The 23149-nt window shown below is 51.2% G+C and overlaps 1 protein-coding gene across 6 annotated transcripts in view; it reads left to right on the top strand.

Moving 5' to 3' along the window:
- PRKAG2 (protein kinase AMP-activated non-catalytic subunit gamma 2) overlaps positions 1 to 23149 on the top strand; it is a 329985-nt gene that overhangs the window by 108865 nt on the left and 197971 nt on the right. For 2 of the 6 annotated variants that reach the window (XM_024991260.2, XM_024991259.2), the window contains exon 1: positions 17913 to 18394. The exons of the other annotated variants lie outside the window; for them this stretch is intronic. In XM_024991260.2, coding sequence (XP_024847028.1) covers positions 18301 to 18394 — 94 coding nt within the window. In that variant the 5' untranslated portion in view covers positions 17913 to 18300. Of the gene's footprint in view, positions 1 to 17912; positions 18395 to 23149 lie in introns of those variants that run through there. 6 annotated transcript variants of the gene reach the window in all.

Below are 23149 nucleotides of genomic sequence, written 5' to 3'. Positions count from 1 at the left end.
CCCTCCTCCAGGGGATCTTCCCCACCCAGGGATCAAACCCAGGTCTCCTGCATTGGCAGGTGGATTCTTTACCATCTGAGCCACTCCCAGACAGAAAAAAAAGTGGATGTTACAGAGCAGGAAGCGGATCTCACCACTGACCAGCCTGACCCGGCCTTTTACAGGGGAGCAGTCTCACACTGAATATTCGTTTGGTCCTTATTTGATGAGAGCTTGCTGAGATCCTGGGCACCGGGGACAGTGCACAGGTGAGGGAGACACTGAGAGAACTGTTGCTCCAAGAGTGAAACATGGGGAGAGGGTCTGGCTCTTTAATGCAGGACCTTCAGGAAAACTGATACGGGGGCATCTGAGCAGAGGCGGGATGGAGCCAGGTGTGGCCGGGCAGGTGCATGAGGCAGGTGTGTGGGGCAGGTGGGGTGGGGACAAGGCGTGCCTGGCCGCGGAGACAGCAGTGGAAGTGCCCAGAAGCTGGGGCGGCCTCCGAGCCTACAGGGAGCAGGAAGTGTGGCTGGAACCACGTGGGGAGGGACAGGGAGGGCCAGTCAGGATTGGGGGCTGCAGGCCAGCCCAGGACCCCATGGAGTGGTCCAGGGGGCGTCATGGGGGAATGACTTGCTCCATGGAGGGGTTCATCTGGCTGCTGTGCAGAGAGAAATGGTGGACACAGAGGTGGGGGCCCAGCCGGGGCCGCTGATATAGACCTGGATGTCAATGACCACTTCCTTTGAGACCTCCTCCCACCCGGCCTTCTCCAAAAAGCCTCACCTAACTGTTCTCACCTAGAGCAGTCTGCCAGGCTCTCAGATAAAATTTAAGTTATATCTTAACTTTCCCCATCACCCTGGGGCTCAGACCAACTCTTGGGGAAGGTTCTGGCAAAGGGAGTCCAACCACGATGTGCCTTATGGATGTTCAAGGCTGCGTCCTCTGGGGGTCGCTGGCACGTTTAGCGTGTAAATGAGAAGGGGCTGTAGCATCACAACCAGGGGCAAGGGAGTCCCTGGCGGTCCAGTGGTTAGGGCTTCCCCTGCAGGGACACAGGTTCCCTCCCGGGTCAGGGAGTTAAGATCCCATGTGCTTCCTTGCAGCCAAAAGGAAGTAAAAGTTAATAGTGATTCCAAAAAGCAAAAACAAAACAGATGCGACAGATGCTTTTTTTTGGAAGCATTGGGCTTCCCAGAACCCACGATCGATCGAGCTGTGTCAGCTGCTGGGGTGAGACTGGAGCGCTTTTGCTAGCTGCCCCCCTCCCCCTCACTAAGCAAGAAATGGCATCGTGTCCCAGCTGGGCAGCTGTCCGCCCCGAGTGACCACGGCTGGCGGAAGTCGGGCTCGCTGGGCACTGGGACATTTATCTTTGTCCCGTGCTGTGCTGTGCCAAGTCGCTTCAGTCGTGTCCGACTCTTTGTGACCCCGTGGACACACCAGACTCCTCTGTCCATGGAACTCTCCAGGCAAGAATCCTGAAGAGGGTTGCCATGCTCTCCTCCACGGGATCTTCCTGACCCAGGGATCCAAACCTGGGTCTCCTGCACTGGAAGGTGGGTTCTTTATCACTACGCCACCTGGGAAGCCCCGCTAGAAAAAAGATGTTGAAAGTCGCAGACTTGGACAGCCACCTACTCTGATGACCCCGAGGGCTTCTCTCAGTCCCGACTGCAGGGTCCATAGGACAGACAGGCCAAGTGGACCCCAGGACCCAGGGGCTGCTGCAGCCCAGCGGGGAAGCGGGAAGCCCGGGGCATTCAGTGAGGCTGCAGAGCATTGTCACAACCCTGGTCTGAAGCTGCTTTGTTGCGGCCCGCAGTCAGAAATACATTTTATATCGTACCCAGCACAGTCACATGGATGGCTAAAAACCATTTCTCATGAAACAATATTTACCCTGGCCTCTGTGCACTGTTGTCCACTTGACTCTCGTTGGGTTGGTGGTACCAGCATGTCGTCTCTGACCCACACGGCGGGGTGTCCAAGGGGGCAGGCGTGGGGCTGCGCTTGCACTTTGGGAAATGCCACCCTAGATGATCATAAACAGCAGGACGGGCGTGGATCGCCTGCCCGCAGAGCGAGGAGTCTGGCTGGGAACTCCGGGGCCCAGAGAACCAGAGGGGTTGGAAGGACACGCTGAGGGCTTTGCCAGAGATGCCAGATGCTGGAGGTTTGAACTTGTTTCTCAGGACCAGCTCACAGCCATGACCCAGGCCGTGTGTACTTCGAACACCCCGAATATATTTACTTTTCTGTTCCTAGTTAAAATATTAACGTTCTATTGTGGGTGACCGTGATTCTGGGTTATTTACATCTCGCTTCTTCAAACCCCCGCTCCTGGTGTGTGGGTCTGATCAAAGGATGTAAGGAGAGCTGTTTGAAATGCGAATGAGCTTCCCAGAAGGTTTATTGAACTTGTGAAACTTGTGTCTTTTCTTGCTGCTCTCCGTGTTGGATCACAGACTACTCTTCTTTTCTCTCCCAGCAACTGGAGTTTATTTTTCAAATAAAAGTCTGTTTTCCCATAAAATGCCAAGAGTTTTGTACTGTGTGTGGAGGAACGAACTTGGGCTTTTAAGCTTTTAGTTTGGAGCCTCCGAGTCTCTGATTCACATGCCAGGGCTCAGGGCCTGCGTGCCCCCTTCTAGAACAGGGTCAGACGTGGGGGATTTCGTTCCTGGTACTTGGGTCTGGACATCAAGGCCTCAGAACTTCCTTGCCAACACCAGTCCTCTCTTGGAGAGGCTATTTCGGTGACCAGCAGGTTGGAACTGCTCTATCAACCTGGCTTTGACGACGCCATCAAGTTTTTACTTAAAGAAAGTTGGTTGGAGTAGGACGCTTAAAACTTGTTAACGCAAAACACAGTTCTTCCTGGAGGTTTCTTAATTAAATCCTTTTTAAAAAGGCATATCATAAATATCCAAAATCACCTCAGATGGTGACTGCAGCCATGAAATTAAGACGCTTACTCCTTGGAAGAAAAGTTATGACCAACCTAGACAGCATATTAAAAAGCAAACACATTACTTTGCCGACAAAAGTCCATCTACTCAAAGCTATGGTTTTTCCAGTGGTCACGTATGGATGTGAGAGTTGAACTATAAAGAAAGCTGAGAGCCAAAGAATTGATGCTTTTGAACTGTGGTGTTGGATAAGATTCTTGAGAGTCTCTTGGACAGCAAGAAGATCTAACTAGTCCATCCTAAAGGAAATCAGTCCTGAATATTCATTGGAAGGACCGATGTTGAAGCTGAAAGTCCAATACTTTGGCCACCTGATGCGAAGAACTGACTCATTGGAAAAGACCCTGATCCTAGGAAAGATTGAAGGCTGGAGGAGAAGGGGACGACAGAGAATGAGATGGCTGGATGGTATCACTGACTCAATGGACATGAATTTGGGTAAACTCCAGGAGTTGGTGATGGACAGGGAGGCCTGGCATGCTGCAGTCCACAGGGTCGCAAAGAGTCGGACACGACTGAGTGACTGAACTGAACTCAATTGGTAAACTCTTCCTATAAAAGGGAAGTGAAAGTTGCTCAGTCCTGTCTGACTCTTTGCGACCCCATGGACTGTAGCCCTCTGTCCAAGATCCTCTGTCTATGGAATTCTCCAGGCAAGAATTACTGAAGGGGGTAGCTTTTCCCTTCTCTGGGGGCTCTTCCCCACCCAGGGATCAAATCCAGGTCTCCCACATTGCAGGTGGATTCTTTACCATCTGAGCCACAAGGGAAGCCCCTTGCTATAAAGGCCAGATGGGAAATGTTTTAGGGCGTGTGGATCACCAGGTCTCTGCTGCCATGACTCAGCCACAGACAAAAAGTAAGCTGTGTCCCAGTGAATCCCTATTTGCAGAAGCAGGCGGTCAGCAGGGCTGGCCCCCGTTTTAATGGATGGTAGCCATCTCGGTGTCCCCTTTTCGACCCCTCAGTGCCTCCTCTATCTGCTCAAGTGAAAATCTGGTCTTGCTACACCCTCCACACTCTGGCCCTGGGCTGGCTCTGACCGCAGCCTGTACTGCTCCCCTGGCATCCTGCCCGCTGGGTCCTCAGAGGTGCCTGGCTGTCAAGGACCAGCCCCTCAGCCCACTCTGGGCAGCTCTGAGGGTTGTCCTTGCTCCGAGCTTTCTGGGTGGGGGCATCTGGCTGGGTCTCTGTGGCCTCTGCACTTCACCCCGGCCCAGACCTCCTCCTCCTGCTGGGGATGTTGATCCTAAGAGTGTCCCTAAAGCACACCCTGCCGCCGTCCATCTCGGGTGTTGTCCCGCCCTCTGCTCTCGCCCTGATGTCCCACTTGACAGTGGCCATTGGAGGGAAGACAGGGCAGACTGGATGCGGAGATGAAGAGGTACACAGGGCTGGAGACAGGATCTGCGCTCGGGGTGAGGCTGCACGTGAACTGGGAGAGGAGGCAGGCCCCGCGGCCCTGGCCCCGCTGGTCGTTTGCGATCTGGAGTCACACGAGTCCTACCCTGCGCGTGGCTGAGCGAGACCCTCCCTGCCCGGTCCCAGGGCTCAGGGCCCCATCCTCGGTCCACCGCCCAGGCTGGAGCCCTCTGGATCCGGGCAGCTGCTGAGGTCCGGATCCCGTGGCTCTGCAGACTTCAGAAAAAAAACGTGACTCATCCTGCCTGCCCGCAAAGAAAGGAAAAGTATGTGTGGCATCCGAGTTTCCTGAAAAGTTCAGCCAGCGCATGGCAGAGTTATGTGGCTGGGCACCCTCGTGGTCCCCGGAGAGAGCGCCCTCTGCTGGCCACCACACAGAGAAATGTGGCCCAGCCCGCTTGGGTCAGGCTGCAGGGCGCAGCCATCAATGCTGTCATCTGGGAGAAGCTACGGGGAAAAAACCTCCTTTCCCTCGGCAAACTGTAGAGCTCTCTGGGTCTCTCAGCGCTGCTCCGGTGATGATTCTATACCATGTGACACAATAAAAGGAGATGCCATCAAACCCTGGATTATTTTTTTTTAGATAACATTTCTTTTAAATTTATTTATTTTGGCTGCATCAGGCAGCAGCAAGTTCTTAGTTCCCCAACCAGGGATGGATCCAGTCTTCCTTGCACTGGGAGCATGGAGTCTCAACCACTGGACCACCAGGGAGGTCCCTACATTCTTGCTCTGACTGCTTCTTTTTTTAAAAAAATAAGTCTGTGTATTTATTTTGGGCCATGGTGGGTCTTCCTTGCTGTGAGGGTTTTTTCATTAATTGAGGCAAGCAGGGGCTGCTCGCTGGTTGCGGTGTGCAGGTTTCTCACTGCGGTGGCTTCTCTTTTTGGGGAGCACAGATCGGGGATCAGGGATTGAACCCATGTTCCCTGGTGGCTCAGCTGGTAAAGAATCCACTTGCAGTGCGGGAGACCTGGGTACCCACCCACTCAAGTATTTTGGCCTAGAGAATTCTATGGACCATGCAGTCCCTGGGGTCGCAAAGAGTCGGACCCGACTGAGACTTTCACTTCACTTTCCTTCATTAGCAGGCGAATTCTTTACCACTGAGCCACCAGGGAAGCCCATCTCTGACTATTGCTTAATTTCTCTTTAAAAAATCACGTTTTATTTTGAAAATCTCAAGCTTATATAAAAGCTACAAGAACAGTAGAAAGCGTTCTCCCACCCCTTTCATCTAGATGCCCCAGTGTTAACGTTTTGTGACCACTTTTGCTTATATCCGCTCCCACCTCTCAATAAAATATGTATTTGTGTGTCTATATGAAATCTGAACCATCAAGAGGAAGCTGCCGTCACAGTGTCCCCAGCCCCTAAATGTTTCGTCTCTTAAAAACAGAGACATACTTCCAATTGCAGTTTAATTATCAGAACCAGGAAATTAACATTAATACAACTGTCTTCGCTAAGCTGCAGACTGTATTCTAGGTTCACAGCTTGTCTCGGTGACGTTTTCAGAAGAGGAAGCCCATGTCACACCCTGTGTTTGGGTGTCCCTTCTCCTCCTCGATTTGCTGCCCCCAATCTTTTTTCTTTGTGACATTTTTCAAGACCACACACAGACTGTCCTTCCCTCTGGTTTGTCTGACGTCTTCCCTCTGGTTTGTCTGACGTCTTTCCCTCTGGTTTGTCTGATGTCCTTCACTGTGGTTTGTCTGATGTTTCCTCGGGACTCAATTCAGGTTGGCTGGTTGGGCATGAGGCCACGTGTCCAGTGTCCTGTGCTGGCCTCACTGTGGGGAGCGTGGGACGTCACGATGATCTCTTCTGGGTGACACTAACCGATCACTTGGTTAGAGGAGGTGTCTACCCCAGTTAAGAAAGTTATTCCTTTCCCCTTTGTAAGCAGTAAAGATTTCATGGGGACCTCCTTTAGAATTACGTAAATATCTTCTTTCTCATCCAGCTTTCACTTGCTGATTTTAGCATCAGTCATTATTCTGCCTGAATTATTACTGCGGTGGTGGGCGGGGTATTTTCTTACACGATCGTTAATTCTACATTGATTGGTTGGAATTCCTACGAAGGAAGAAGTTTTCCTTTTTGCCTTACGTTTGTAGGCACGTATGTGATCACGGGCTCATGTTTTAGTCCACGGGTTTCGGCTTGTCCTTGTCCTGTTCTGATGTTCAGATTGCCCCGCTGGCCGGCAGGGCCCCTTCGGGCTGGCCCCTGTGTCCTGCGTCTGTCCCCAGCAGCACACTCTTGTGGCTCAGCCACGAAGTTGTGTCTGTGCACGCACTTGTTGTTTTCTGATGCAACAAAACTATCCAGCCTCACCGGAACTTTCTCTGCCCCGGTCCTGGAATCAGCCACTTCTCCAGACAGCCCTTGTTATTTTCAGGTGGTCAGTAATATTTAGAAATAAGGGCTGAAGTATGTTCCTTGCAACTGAGCTATCACAGCTTTCTAGGCCTTCTCAGCAGACATGCTGGAAACACGCTTAATTTAGGAGAGTGGTTAGATAAGATAAAAAACGTGCATGCACACGGTAGAGTGTTACGTAGCTGTAAAAATACATAAACATGGTATCTGTGAGCTTATATAGCAAGAAACATGAATAGAAGATTCTCAAGAGACATGAAGATGGCCCCTCAACAGCACTTAGACATCAGTAGGAAACCTTTCCCTAATCCCAGGTTGTATTGGGTTGGCCAGAAATTTCCTTAAGGGATGACATTGAGCATCTTTTCATGTACATGTCTTCTTTGGAAAAATGTCTATCATTTTTAACTGGGTTGTCTTTTTGTTACAGGAAAACCTGAATGAGGTTTTTGACCAACCCAATAGAATTTACCAGTATTTTCCTACTGTAGTTGAACTCTTTTGTTCTAGAACTTTTTCATCACGCCAGCAGAAACCTCGTACCAATAACCATTGCTCCACACTCAGCCTCCACTCAGCTCCTGGCCACACTGATCTGCTTTTTGTCTCTATGGATTTGCCTTATCTGGAACTTTCATTTAAATGGAATCATGCAAAGTACGGCCTTCTGTGTCTGGCTCCTCTCACTGAGCATATTGTTTTGAAGATTTGTCCATGGTGTAGTGTGTGCCAGTACTTCACTCCTTTTCATGAATAAACTCATGAAACTGAATAATATTCCATCATGTGGACAGACCGCGTTCTGTCTGTCCGTTCTTCCACTGGTAGACACCTGGGTGGTTTGCTCCTTTTGGCTACTGTAACCAGTGCTGTTGTGAACATTCATGCGTGTTTTGTTTAGACACCTGTTTTCAGCTCTTTTGCGTAGATACCTAGGAGTGGAATTTCTGGGTCATTTGATTATCCTGTTTAACGTGGTGAGGAATGATGTAACTGTTTTCCACTGTGGCCACACCACTGTACATTCTCACCAGCAACGGATGAGGGTTTTCACTTCTCCACATCCCCTCCAACACTTGCTATTTTCCATCTGTTTTGTTATTAGTTCTATTGCCTTCCTAGTCGATCTGAAGTGGCATCTCGTTGTGGTTTTGATTTGCTGTTCTTTAATGACATTGAGTATCTTTTCACGTACATGTCGTCTTTGGGAAAACGTCTTATCGTTTTTAACTGGGTTGTCTTTTTTGTTGTTGAATTGTAGGAGTTCTTTATATATTCTGGATACTAGACACTTATCAGAAATATGATTTGGAGATATTTTCTTCTCTTCTGTGGGTTTTTTCACTCTCTTAATAGTGTCCTTTGATGTGCATAAAAATGTCTTAGTATTTATTTATTTGACTTCCTTGGGTCTTAGTTACGATATGTGGGATCTTTTATTTATTTATTTGACTGCACTGGGTCTTATTTCCGGCACACGGGGTCTTTAGACGCGGCTTGGGCACTCTTAGTTGTGACACATGGGATCTAGTTCCCTGAGCAGGGATGAAACCTAGGCCCCTGCATTGGGATTGTGGAGTCTTAGCCACTGGGCCACCAAGGAAGTCCTGAAAATTTTTTAATTTCAATGACAACAAGATTTGATGACCAGAATTACTTAGCGTGCTGCTCCGTGGTGCCTGGCCCATAGAGACCCTCACACCTGTTGGCATGAAGAATGGGGAGCAGGGCCCCAGGAGGTGGCTGCCCCTGACTGCGGGTCACTGATTCCAGGAATGAGCCTCTCCAGGGAGGATGAGAGGCCAGGCCGGTGGACGAGGGCATTGTCGCAGGGTCCCTCACCTCATCAAGAAAGGCTGGCTGAGGGTCTGACGGTCCCTTAAAGCCTTGAGTGAGGGGAGAGAAAAAACAGCAAGTTCTCTGGAGCATCCGTGTCTGCGTTTCGTCTTCCGACCCTCAGGAAGCTTTCCTGCTTGACCTCAGGGAGTCCGGTTTCCTCCGAGCATTTCTGTTTGGTGGAGAGGGCTGGAAGGCTTCCTTCTCTGCCCATGCCGTCCTCCTCACCCTCTGACCCCGGAGGACCCCCAGCCAGCTCCAGGTCACCTAAAGGCCAGGAGGCTGGGCTCTAGAACGCTGGTGAATGGCAAGTTCTCTTAGGTTGTCCCCAAGGACAGGTTGGGCTAAAACGAGAGCCGATGGCCCAGGAGAGGTGCTGGTTCCAACAGTGTCCCTCATCTTTGTTTTTTTAAGCATTTGCTAGAACAATTGCCTTAAAAGGTGCTTTGCTGATTTTTTTTTTTTTCTGCTGAAGACACTAATCGGCGTTTGTTCGATTTTGTTGTTTTTCTTTTGTTTTCTCTTCTTGACTTTTTACTTTTCAGTGAAGTAGTTCAATCACATGGTTTACAAGACAATAAAAAAATCAAGGAATGCAAAATGATCCATATGGAAAGGTCCCAGCCCCACTCCTCTAAAACCTCATAGAGGACCTCTTTAAATTATGTCCATCTTCAACTCTTGTACAGTTTACTGGTAGCAAACCTTGCCTGCGGTCTTATCACAGTGGGGGATGAATACTGTCTTCCCCACATCTTCCTCAATTTCCCTCTGTTCTCCTTTTTTTTTTTTTTAATTAGTCAATCTTTTCTTTTTATCACCCCCTCAGGAATCTTTTTAGGCATTTTAATCACCCCCTTACAATTTTAATAAAACAGATATACAACATATTATTTATGTGTTGCATGAAACTATGCTTTATATATAAAAAGAGGCTGTCCCCCCACCACCCCTAAGCCAGTTTTCACCCTCTTAGAGACAATATTGCCCCCAAGGAGAATGATGCCGTCAGCGGGATTTGAGGTGAGAGATGTCAGTGATTATGGTAAGATCTGATTCACTGGGGGTGAGGCCCTTCTGAATCAACAAACGATCTAAATTATAGGATTTTTAAAAAATATTTGGTCAACCTCGAGAAATGAACCAGCCACGGAAATGAACTTCCTAGACATCAGAAACGTAAGCCTTTGAGCACCCAAACCTGCATTTTTCAAGTGTTTGGTGCATGAGACACTTTGCAGTTTTCTTATTTGAAAAATACTAAATATCATCTCACTCTTTATCGACAACCTGGGGTCTTGAGCAGATTCCCTGGGATGGATGCATCCCACTGCCCCTGAGGTGTGAAGACCGTGTGTAGACTTACGGACCGAAGGACTTTTTTCGGTAACTTCTGCCGCGTGACACGTGGGATCTCAGTTCCCTGACCGGGGATCGAACCTGCGTCCTCTGCGTTGGAAGCGGAGTCTTAACTGCTGGGGTTCCAAGGAAAGACTGAACTTCCGGCCACCCTGCCCCCGGCCCTTCCTTCCATGTTCCCGCTGCATGCTTTGCGGTGGAGTTTTGCCTTGAACAGCACCCAGGCTCTCCCTGATCGAAACTTGCTGCTAAGAAACCGGGGTTCTTTATGCGTGTTGTTTGAAACGAGTAAATGATCAGGAGGAAAGTCCCTTGGCTCCCCATTCGAGAAGTGCAGTGCCTTTGGCTCGTGGGTGGGGTTTCTGCGCGAGCACCTCTGACTCAGTTCAGCTGGAAGAGGAAGTGCAGACACGTGGTGCTCCCAGTCCAAGTCCAAGTGCCCCACACTGTGCCCTGTGCAGAGCCCGGGCAGCCAGCCCTGCGCCAGCTGCCGCCGAGCAGAGGTGGCCTCCGAGCCGGGCCCTCCAGGTGACACCCTGTGAGGCGCGTGACAGCCCTCTGGGTTGGGTTAAGGTCCTGACAGTGCTGTTTGGTGTTTAAAATGCTCGGGGGCTGACAGGGTGTTTTTCCTACTTTAAAACCCTGTGACTTGGGCTCAGGCTGTATTGTGATTTTTTTTTTCTTATGGGAGAAATGAGGGAGAAGAAACAGCGGCTCAGAACTGACGCCGGTAACTGCGTTGCTGTGGTGTCTGACTCAAGTCTTATGAACCTTTCTGTGTATCGTCTCGTTGGGGAATATATGTCACGATTCAGAAGGGACAGCTCAAGGCAAATCTCCACCCAGGCCTCATATTCTAAGCTAGTGGTTTCCAGCTGAAGGAAGTGCCGAAGCAGGAGGGGCTTTCCTACGTGCTCAAGTTGCTTCAGTTCTGTCCGACTCTTTGTGACCCCCTGGACTGTAGCCCGCCAGGCTCCTCTGTCCATGGGATTCTCCAGGCAAGGATACTGAAGTGGGTAGCCATGCCCTTCTCCAGGGGATCTTCCTGACCCAGAGATCGCACCTGCCTCTCTTGTGTCTCCTGCATTGGCTGAAGACAGATTCTTTACCATGGCGACACTTTTCAAATTTCTCCTGAAAGCCCTGGATTCCAGAAAGTGGAGACAGTGCCTGGTTGCCTGGGAGACGAGGGGCTGGGTGGACCACAGTCTGGCTTTCTGCCGAGCCTGTGAGTTCACTGGTCTTCACCCTTGCACAAGGGTTTTACACATTCCGGTAGCCCTCTGACCTCCCTAAGACATAACTTAGAGGAAGAAGTAAACAGAAAAGCCAGACGCTCGACCTCTAAGACCCTATGGAATCTGGTGTTTGCAAGCCTTGCTCTGTGACCTTGAGTCTGGGGTTCACCCTGGGGCCAATTTGAAAGCTGGAGTCAGAGCAAATCGCATCAGCTCTTGTCTTTGGCGCCATCAGAGCCTTTGGCCTGGCGAGAGACCCCCGGGGTACTACAGGGCCCATGAGAAGGGATTCAGTGAGGCACACACTGGGTCCTTCCGTGGGGCATTAGATTTTAAGATCACCCGGGGATTCCCTACTGTTGGGGTGCTGTACTTTGGCGTGCTAAAAATCACGACTGCCATTGGTGTTTGCTTTTTTCTGTCCTTTTCAGTATTTGTTTAAATCAAGCTACCCCAGATGTCACTGGGCTTAGATGCCACTGGCGTGACTTGAACTATTCCAAGTTGAGGTGGTTTGACTTTGCCAGAAAAATCACCCTCTTGTCGCTCAGAGTTCCGGGAGGAGCCGAGAGGCATATGTGACGGTGGGCGTGCTGGGCGACACGTGGGCACCCGAGTTGGGGTGGGGATGGTCGCCCGGGAGCCTCGGCCTCACAAACAGCTCTGGGGACAAGGAAAGGAAGCCCCGGGGAGGTGACACACAGTCTCACTCAGAGTCAAGTGCCGCGGTGACCTTTAGAACTTTCCATGAAATCCGACACGGTATTTTGCAACCAGCCGGAGAGCGCCAGCAACTCTGTGCTCCCAGGCGAGCAGCCCGCCGCTCCGAGGCCCCCCCAGCCCCAAGAGCCTCTTACATAACTGGGGTTTGGTTTGGCCCGCGGCCTCTCAGGGGTCCTGTGCTTTTCAGGACCACCACGTGACCCGCAAAGCTTCCGAGGGCAGTGGCAGTGGGTCTGTCTGCCTTTCCTTTTCCAACATCGAACCCAGAAGAGGCAGCCCGGCAGGGCGGGGTGGGTGAAGGGGTCCCGAATGCCATGAGATGAAAGACTGAAGTCGCTCACTCACGTCCGACTTTTTGCGACCCCATGGACTATACAGCCCGTGGAATTCTCTAGGCCAGAATACTGGAGAGGTTAGCCTTTCCCTTCTCCAGGGTATCTTCCCAACCCAGGGATCGAACCCAGGTCTCGGGGGAGCAAATCGGCAGGGTGCCAGCCCAGCTGTGCCACTGGTCCCCAGGGGGAATCTTGGGCAAATCGTTTCACTTCTCTGAACCTCCGCGTGTTTTGCTTCTTAAATCGAGTTGTGAGGGCCGGCCTCCCCGCCTCACGGCGTGGCCGAGGAACACTTTGGGAAGGCCGTGGTCTGCACGGGGTGCACCTGCCTGCCGGCAGCCCACCCCTGCAGGCCTGGACCGGGGCCCAAGGTGAGGGTGTGTCTGGACATGGGGGTGACAAGCAGGACAGGTCTGCACGGGGTCTCAGCCCCCCACCCCAGCCTCTCATCCAGGCCTCCGGTGACCGTCTCGGTGAACGGAGTAAACAGGCTCCGCCCAGGGGTCGGCTGCTGGCCCGGGAGGCCCGTTCCCACAGCACAGGGGACAGACGCCGAACCAGGAGGCAGCTCTGCCCGGTAAAGGCGTCCACCCTGGGCTTCCTGCCGGAGCCCCGGCAGAACTTGTCAACTGGCCGTGTTGACACTGTGGTCGATGCTCAGCATCCTTTGGCCTCCCCACCTGCCCATCCCCAGCATGTGCAGCTGAAGGCCCTGACTGCAGAGACAGTGGCCGTGGAGACAGGCCCACTGTCCCCACCCCCATCAGAAGGCCAGGCCGGCCAGGCTCCCTGAGGAGCAGTCCACCCTCCCCTGGATTCCCAGCTGTCACGCAATAATAACAGTAAGGAGAAGTGAGAAATGTTCAAGGCCTGAACCTCCCTCGGTGGTGGAGCCTGCTCTGGGTGCTGAGTGGTGTTCTACTCTCCCGGAGTTCACTCAAACTCATGTCCATCGAGTCGGTGATGCCATCCAACCATCTCATCCCTGGTCACCCCCTTCTCCTCCTGCCCCCAATCTTCCCCACCATCAGTGTTATTTCCAATGAGTCAGCTCTTCACATCAGGTGGCCGAAGTATTGGAGCTTCAGCTTCAGCTTCAGCATCAGTCCTTCCAATGAACACCCAGGACTGATCTCCTTTAGGATGGACTAGTTGGATCTCCTTGCTGTCCAAGGGACCCTTAAGAGTCTTGTCCAGCCCCACAGTTTGAAAACTGCCCTCATTACATGGTCCTATTCCAGGCATCCGGGTATAGCACCAGCCAAGAAAGTGATTTGTATAATATGCTCCAGCAGTACATTTTAAACACACTTTTTGGGACTTCCCTGGTGACCCAGTGGTTAAGATCCCACACTTCTGCTGCAGGAAGAGTGGGTTCGGTCCCCAGTCAGGAAACAAAGGTATCCAAGTGCCGCACGGTGGGGCCAAATGAAATAAACACAGTCCCATCTTGGAAGCCACTGGTTCCTTCTTTTTCAGCCCTTCCCTTTAAAAAATCCCCCAAGTGCGGAAAGCATTCCATGAGGATGTGTTCTTGCCGGCTGAATCACGATCGCGTGAAGAGGCTTCACCTCTTGTTCATTTGGGACCATCAGCTGTGGAAACCGTGACAAAGGGGTGTTTGGTCTTCCTGACAGTGGTCACCGCCCACAGCCCCGAGGTCAGATGTCCTGAAGGAAGTGTCCTCGTCACTCAACCTGCAACCTGAGTGTCGCCTCATCTCCTGTATCTGCACTCATCTCAGTTGTGCAAAAGTGTTGTCCCAAGTTAAGGAATTTCAGGCAAATACGAATCGAACAGGGAGACACAGTGGTAAGAGAGCCGATTGTAAAATGTCTGGGAATTCTGCAAGCCCATCCGTGCCCATCGGTGCCCTGAAATGGACCAAGGCGGGAGGTCTGCACCACAGCAAGTGGCAGACCCTACAGTTCAGTCCTCCCTGCCCCAACCCCACCCCAGCATTTCCCGCACGCCCTGCGTCTCCACCCCTGGAAGTCCAGTGTCGCCACAGCCTTCTCTGCTCTTGGGTGAAGCTGACCCCGGGAAGAGCATTTTGAGTGAGATCAAAGGTACATGTCAGTGAAGTCCAGGTCTCGCCGGGGCCTTGTATCTGTAGTCAAGGTCGTCGTGTCTGGCATCATTTGTTTTGTTATTGTTGTTCAGTCGCTCAGTTGTGTCTGACTCCGTGCGACCCCATGGACTGCAGCACGCCAGGCTTCCCAATCCTTTCTCATCTCCCAGGCTCGTCTTAGAGCTGCATTTAACCCGCTCCCCAGCTCCGTCCATCCAGAGCTCCCCAGGGTCCATCCTGTGGGACAGAGAACTGTTCTGGGCCTCAAATGACTTTTTGCTCGATCAGGCCAGTTCTTCTGTGTCTTTTCAGAATATTCTGTAGCCATCTCAGTAACAGAACCGTGACCACGAAGGACCCAGGGATTCTTTCCTGCACCCTGCCTGTGCTGCACGTCCTGACTCTCCTCTCCGAAGGTGTCAAACGTTCCTACTGGACGAATCCAGAGGGGATGGAGCCCAGAGCTGGGCAGCAGCAGTGGGCTCTGGCCCTGCAGAGACTTGCTCAGCTTTATTTTCTTTATTGAGCATAGTTGCTTTGCAATGTTGTTAGTTTCTGCTGCACAGCAAAGCGAATCAGCTCTACGTACACATGTGTCTTCTCTTTTTCGGATTTCCTTCCCATTTAGGTCACCACAGAGCACTGAGTAGAGTTCCCGGTGCCTACAATAGTTTCTCATTAGTCATCTATTATATGTTGTTGTTGTTCAGTCGCTCAGTCGTGTCCAACTCTGAGACCCCGTGGATCGCAGCACGCCAGGCTCCTCTGTCCTTCACCAACTTCCGGAGTTTGCTCAAACTCATGTCCATTGAGTCAGTGATGCCATCCAACCATCTCATCCTCTGCCGCCCCTTCTCCTCCTGTCTTCAGTCTTTCCCAGCATCAGGGTCTTTTCCAATGAGTCAGTTCTTTGCATCAGGTGGCCAAAGTACTGGAGCTTCAGCATCAGTCCTCCCAATGAATATTCAGGACTGATTTCCTTTAGGATGGACTGGTGGGATCTCCTTGCTGTCCAAGGGACTCTCAAGAGTCTTCTCCAACAACACGGTTCAAAAGCATCATTTCTTCAGTGCTCAGCTTTCTGTAGTATCGATAGTATATATATGGCAATCACAATCTCCCAATCCATTCCACGCCCCCTTGCCCCCTGGGTACCCATACATTTGTTCTCTATATCTGTGTCTCTATTTCTGCTTTGCAAATAAGTTCATCTCTACCATTTTTCTAGATTCCACATGTATGTGTTAATATACAATATGTGTTTTTCTGACTTCACTCTGTATGAGAGTCTCTGGGTCCATCCCTGTCTCTGCAGACGGCACAGTAAGAGTTATTCAACTTTAAGTAAAATGGTGTTAGTAACCCTTGCCCCATAGGTTTCTGGGAATGATGAAATAAATTCATATTCACCACTCCAACTGACATATGGTAGGCACTCCCCAAACAGTATTTATTATCTTACTAATTAAAATATAATTCTTAGAGGACGGGAATGTCTTTGAATTTTTCGTAGCACTAATCCCCTCCATCAATATCTGTCCTGCTTGTTTGGTAGAGGTTTAATGACTACTTGGTGCGTGAACGGCTGTATAAACTATGAACAGAACCACTGGATGTCCCCATTTCCCACACGAATTTAAATTCATTCTTCCCTTTCAGTCGCTAAACCCTGAAGTGTTTTCATCTTCTACATAGTCTCTCATATAGTAAAAGAATCTTGCATTGCTTTAGACAAAGCCTTTCATATTTATTTTAATCAAATATGGCTCTTTCTTACCAGCATTCTTGTTTAGCAATCTTTTCTAAGGAAGCTCTGCCTTGTTTCATTTTTAAACCAGAAGAACATTTCCATTTTTTTTAATGCCGATTGATTTTTTAATTTTTCAAAATATTTATTTATTTGTTTGGCTTGACTGGGTCTTACTTACAATAATACATGGGATCTTTAGTTGAGGCATATGGAGTCCAGTTCCCTGACCAGGGATAGAACCTGGGTCCCCTGCATAGGGAGTGCAGAGTCTCAGCCACTGGACACCAGGGAAGTCCCTGAATTGATACTTTTAAAAACAAAGTCGCTCAGTCATGTCCGACTCTTTGAAACCCCATGGACTGTACAGTCCATGGAATTCTCCAGGCCAGAATACTGGAGTGGGTAGCCTTTCCCTTCTCCAGGGGATCTTCCCAACCCGGGGATCGAACCCAGGTCTCCCACTGTATGCAGGCGGATTCTTTACCAGCTAAGCTACCAGGGAAAAGTTAGATTTCCTCTTTTAAAAAGAGAAAATCTAAATATGAAACTCCGAAACCTACCTTCTTAGACTTTTTCAGAGCTTAAGTTTGGGCTACCGTATTTAACACAGATAACAATCCACGAATGCACTGGAGAACCCAAGTGGAGGTGAGTTTTGCGACTTGCTCTGTGACCTGTAGGTTCCTCCACAGGTGCAATGGGGGCCTGGCCTCTCCTCTCTTCTGCAGACCCGCCAGCCCTCAAGGCCAACTCAAGCTCTGCTTTCAAAGCAGGGTCAGGTGATTGCTCCTCTCCATCTATCCTTTTGTGCTGATGACACTGTTCATTCTGGCCACTGGCCATTGAGCACATTTCGCTGTATTATGCAATTAGTATTATAATTTTTCTTTGTCTCTCTGAGTCGTTTTCACATAGCTTGAGGGCAAGACCTATTTCCTCTGTCCCTTCAGTGCGTCCTGCTCAAAGATTTGATCACTGGATCTCCGTCCGTCTCAGCAGAAAGAAAAGGCAGGGCAGAGAGCCATTAGATGTTCAGACTTCTGGAAGGAGATGAATTCCTAGCATGAGCAGATCTCACCTTGGTTTGAGGAGGAAACTGGGACCAGAGACGAGGAGTGACTTTTTCAAGGTCACAAAGTTAATTAGTGGCAGGTCCCTTTAGTCTAGGGAAGGTGTCAGCAAAAGGAATTGAACATTTTCCCGTCTTTTTAAAAGTTTTATTTTTAGTTGCAAAACATATGTACGCTAGAAGTTTTTTGTTTTTATTAGATCAGGGATTTGGCTTAGGGGTCAAGGAAGTTGGAATTCTAACCAATAGTTACAGGACTTGGAGCAAATCCCTTTTGGAGCCTCAGTTTCCCCATCAGTCATGGGAGGGGGTTGGATCACATCTCTAAAGTCCCCTCGGGTTCTGCCATTCTGCAGTTCTTAGCAAGCCCCTGGTTCAAGCTGACATGAGCTCAAGACCCTCCTGGTGAGTCCCTGGGGACCCCGTGTCCCCTCCTCAAAGGCAGTCACTGCTTCTTTCATCTCAGGGAGCCGCGAGCTCAGATTCAGCGACTTCCAGCCCCGGGGACCTGCAGCTTCTTCAGTGAGAAGCAGCCGGAGCCTGCTGACCCCAAGGAGCCCTGGAACACATGAATCAAAATAGTTGTGTGATGTCATGTCAGGATGGGAATGCGCTCTGGCCAACCGGTGCCAGGAATTGTCTGGACCGGGTGGTTTCCTTTTACAGTCTTTTTAAAGGGACCTCTGCAGACCCGCACATGACCGGCCGGCGTTGCCCTCCTCCCATCGCCTAGCTCATCTTCTTCCCTCCCTTTTTTTTTTTTTTTCAGTTTCAGGAGGAAAAAGCCCCGAGCGCCTGAGTGTGTGGCTGACCTTAACTATATAAACAGACCTGCCTGGGCTTCCGGGGCAGCTTCTTGCCTACTTAAGGGCAGCGGCTGCTCCGGCTTTGCCGCGGCCCCGGCGGCTGGGTGCAGAGGTGAGGACTACCTGGCCTGTCCAGCAGCTGCTGGCCCCTCAGGCGACCCCTCCAGCTTTGGCTGGGGGACCCCAGGCTGTGGCCGGCACGCGCGGGCGGCATCTCTGAGCTCTCTGGCCCCACGCCTGCCAGCCCATGCGGCGCCCCTCCTGGCCCCCGGCCACCCGGGGCTGACGCTGCCCCCGCGAGTCCTGGCATGCACGCCTGGCCCGGCTCCCGTGGCGCCCCCAGCTCCCCATGAAGCGGTTTGGCAGCCTCAGGGGCAACAGAAAGCGCAAGGACCCAAGCCGGAGCACCGGGAGGCGGCAGTCGGAGCCCCATGGCCTTTGTGGTAGGACCCTTCCCTTTGCCCAGCCCTCTGCTGGTTCCAGGGCCAGTGTGTGTGAGTGTGTGTGTGTGTGTGTGCGCGCGCGCACGCGTGCAGCCTCCCAGGTGACAGCTGTGTGCAGATACGGCTGTCAGGCAGAGGGGACAGGTGGGGACGTGTGTCCTCACGGACAGTCCTGCCGCCCGCTGTCCCGGACGGCCCAGCAGTGCTTTCCCCCAGGCCATTTTCTCTGACTGGCCCTGATGAGGTTGAGTGATCAGTGGGACTGGCGTTCATTTCGGTGAAAGCGAAGCCTGGGGACGAGTAAGAGTGGACCGGGACTGATGTTGACGGCTGTGAAGTACGAGATGTGCGTGTGTAGAGAAAACCAGCGCCGGAGATCACAGAGGATGCCCTTCTCTCATCCCCTTGGCCCCACGGCTGACATCGGGTGGTCAAGGGTTAACGTGGGAGGGAAGGGTTAACACCTGCCTTGATTTTTGTCCCCGGGGCTGGGGGTGGGGTCGGGGGAGAAGCTCGCTGTGTGATCTCCCTGGCTTCTGGGACCTTCTCGTAGCCTCTCCGGGTACAGGGGGTCGGGACCAGTGTGCTTGTGGGGTGAACCATCTACATTTCAGTATTTCCAGTGACCTGCGGGTTTGAGGGAGGCACCCTGTCTGGCTGGAGTCGGGCAGGTGGATTTCAAAGCAGCCAGGGCTTCCCAGGGGCCTGGCTAAGGCCTGCCCGCTCAAAAGTAGGTGGTGGACTTCCTGAGAATTGGGAGTTTGCCTGCCCTGAAGGCTGCTGCTTGCAGAACATGGGTATTCCTGAACACTCTCCCCTAAGACAGAATAGCAGCCCCCTCACACAGCCCAGTGGTAGCAAAGATGGGGAAGCTGACAGGTGCACTAAATTGTGTTCCTTGGGTAGAAGGCGACATGGAAAGTGGCCAAAAATAATCGTTTTGTGTAGTAAGGAAATTACTTTGGCAAAGCACCTTGGCAGTACGTGGAGACTGGAATATAGGCATGCGTGCATGTTCAGTCTCTTCAGCTGTGTCCGACTCTTTGTGACCCCATGGACTGTAGCCCACCAGGCTCCTCTGTCCATGGGCTTCTCCAGGCAAGAATGCTGCAGTGGGCTGCCATGCCCTCCTCCAGGGGATCTTCCCAAACCAGGGATCGAAGTCGGGTCTGTCTGCACGTCCTGCATTGCAGGCAGATTCTTTACCGACTGAGCCAACTGGGAAGCCTAGAATATAGGCATGCCTCATTTCATTGCATTTTTCTTTCTTTCTTTTTTTTTTTACGAAGTGAAGCTTTGTGGCTCCCTTGTGTTGTCAGATGATGACTAGCATTATATTTTAGCAGTGGGAATAAGTATTTATATTTATATATAAATATGTTTATATTTACTACAGTATTGTATGATCATTACTCATACATGCACTTGGAAACTGCGAAATCCGTGTGGCTCCCTTCACCATTCCGATATTCACTTTATTGCAATGGGTTGGAAACTGAACCTGCAGTATCTCCAAGGCCGTGCCTGTAGTAAGAAAAGAAAAAGGTAAACAGAAAACGTGCCGACATCGCTTGCTACACCCAGTTTAGCCAGTTACTTCCGGAAGCTTCTAATGGACCTTGTGTGCCACTGATAACCCCCAGGAGGATGAGCAAAGGCGACCGCAGCTCTGAAATTCAGGGAGTTTTCAGTCTTGTGAAGGGATTAGCAGTGTCTGACTACACCGTGTGCAAAGGTGAATTGCTGGAGGAGAACAGTGCCTAGCCTGACATGGCAGGGGAGGAGGTGGGGGATGACAGACACCCTGGACTTAATTGTTGTTGTTCAGTCGCTCAGTCGTGTCCGACTCTTTTCGACCCCATGTAGCACGCCAGGCCTCCTTGTCCGTCACCAACTCCCGGAGCTTACTCAAACTCATGTCCATCTAGTCGATGATGCCATCCAACCATCTCATCCTCTGTCACCCCCTTCTCCTCCTGCCTTCAATCTATCCAGCATCAGTGTCTTTCCAATGAGTCGGCTCTTCCAATTAGGTGGCCAAAGTACTGGAGCTTCAGCTTCAGGCTTAATTAGACGTGGTTTTAAAAGAAGACTCTTCTTTTAAATAATCAAGTGATAAACATTCATTTACTATAGAGCTAAGTCTAAACCTGTTATTTCACTAAAAGTCTGGTTTTGCTAATGGCATGGGTGGGCCCATTAGCAAAAAAAAAAAAGCCTGTTATTTGCCAGACAGTGGTTTCTCCCTTGTGTTTTAAATCTGTCATCCTGTCTGTTCTGCTTCCGAAATCAAAACTAATATTTGCATGCTGACCAGGCTTTACCAGTGCTCACATGCAAATGCCAGCTCTGATCGCAGGGTCAGGAAAATCAGAGTATCTTCTTTCTTTTGGGATTTGGGATATAGCCCATGTATCTAGTTTTCCTTTTGTCAGAGTCCCAGTGTGAGAGCCATCGAGCAGGGGCAGGCAGCAGGTGCTGGCCCCTCAGTCATGTGTGGTGTGGATACATCAGATGAAAAAGAAAAAAAAAAGAGTGTGTGGACCAAGCATGCTCCCAGCTCCCTCCCAGTTGCCACCTACCCCCTCCCAAGACCAGACTGAACCACTCCTATCTGAAACCATCCCAACTGCCTATGCAGTGACCTCCGGGCTTCTTAGGACAAGGACCACGTCCCCAAGGAAGCTTTCCATCCATCTTCCAACACTGACGGCTTGAAGCAGCCCAGGTTCTCAGTAGAGACGTGCTGGTTATGGGGCAGATTGACGTGGGGTCCCTCCGCAGCTACTCCTAGCTCTCCAGCAGCCACTATTTCTGGACTTTGCTTTCTTTTAATTCCCTTCCAGCCGATCCCTTTCCTCCCTACAGTTATCCTTATGTGGGTGCCCAGTGGTGTCCAACTGCAGCCGACCCCATGGACTGTGTCTGTCCGTGGAATTCTCCAGGCAAGAATCCTGGAGTGGGTTGTCATTTCCTCCCCCAGGGGATTTTCCGGACCCAGGGATTGAACCCATATCTCCAACTCACATTTCCTGTGTCTCAGATTCTTTACCTGCTGAGCCACTGATGAAACCCTGGAGCTTAAGAATTTCAGAGAAGTCTTCTTTCTTCTTTTAAGAAAGCTTCCATGAGGGTTGTGAGGATGTCTGCCTTTCACCCACCCTCCGTCTTCCCACATCAAGTGAACATAGGTGGTCAGCACGATTCTGTGTGTTCTTTGGCCGCTTCTGTGGCGCCATCAGTCTTTTCTAGGAACCACCACTCACCATAGCCTCTGTTCCATTTCAAGGTGGGGTCGCTCCTCACGCACATGCATCTTCTTTGTTACACACAGTTGCACACACAGAGCCACCCCTGTAGCCTCTTTTTCTTCTTCTGATTTTAGCTGTGCGGGGTCTTTGTTGAGGCGCATGGGTTGCTGTGCATGCATGGGCTTAGTTGTCCCGCAACATATGGGATCTTAGTTCTCTGACCAGGGGATCAAACCCATGTCCCCTGCATTAGAAGGCAGATTTCTTAACCACTGGACTGCCAGGGAAGTCCCCTCCTAGGCTCTTGAGCAGCCAGAACAACCACAAGAGGGAAATGAAGCCCCGGCAGATCAACAGTTACTTAATCCACGTATGTTTGCCCCTGGCCGGCATGTTTGTTTGGAAGCCTGTGGCTCCGGCTGGAGTTTTAAACACTTCAAGCCTGGTAACAAAATGCCCCAGAAGGTTCTGATTCACGAGAAGCGTGCCCCTTTTGCCCCAGAGCTTAGGGCCCGCCCAGCCTCCCACCCCACTACCGAAGCTCAGTAGGCACCTCCCGCTGCAGGCGTCACACTCTGTAGGCAAACACAGCAATGGTTTGGACTTAAGCCTTCACTTTCGGCCTCTTTGGTCAACAGAGATCCAGAGGATGTGGACAAATAGCATGTAGCAATAGTAATAAAAATGTGAAAGGCAGATTAGGAAAGGATTTTGCTTATCAGTTCAGAAAACTGACTGTAGCAACTTTTGTACCCTCTGTAGTGAGAGGGGAGTGAGTCAACAAAAGCTACCCGGAGCCTTAAGAGGCCCCTTCTGAGGGCCAGCACTAGAGCCAGGAAGCCCCTGGGTGCGTCAGGAGGCTGTGTCCCCACGCGGCTGGGGTCCAGGGGACACTGGAGACCAGAGCCCCCGACAAGTCTTGTTTTCCACTGAGCCACCTCCTCCTGTTAGCACTCCTCGTGATGAAGGTCCAACCACTTCTGGAACAAAACTCCAAAGTTCCTCCTGCCCGGGTTCACGCATCACCCCAACGCTGCCTGTCCCAGTCGCTCATCCCCTGTTAATGCCAGTGGAGCCCGCAGCGGGCTGTGCCTCTGCGGGGACCGTGGGTCATCGTCGCCTCAGCAGCGGGCATGGCTGTTGTTCTGACTCCGCCCCCGGTATCCCCCCACCCCGGGACCCTCTGCTCCCTGCCCAGTCCCTGGTTATCTCCGTGCTGCTCTGGGTGCCTGCCTGCCCACCCAGCTTCTGGTGTCCAGACTAGGGTGGACTTGAGAGAGCCCAGTATTCATTCGGTCACTCATTCGAATATATGTATTTAGTTATTAATGATGGAAAATTTCCAGCCTCCAGAGAAGGAGGGAAAATGGAGGAACGGTGTCCATTTTCAGGCTCAGTGGTGAGAAGAGCTCTGCCAGTCCTGTGGACAGAGGAGCCAGGCGGGCTACAGTCCACGGGGTCGCAAAGAGTTGGGCACGACTAGCAGTGAACACTTCTACTTTTG

The sequence above is a fragment of the Bos taurus genome, chromosome 4 (assembly GCF_002263795.3).
Source record: "Bos taurus isolate L1 Dominette 01449 registration number 42190680 breed Hereford chromosome 4, ARS-UCD2.0, whole genome shotgun sequence".
NCBI lineage: Eukaryota > Metazoa > Chordata > Mammalia > Artiodactyla > Bovidae > Bos > Bos taurus.
The sequence above is the reverse complement of the archived record's forward strand: the minus strand, read 5'-3'. Positions and strand labels throughout refer to the sequence as shown.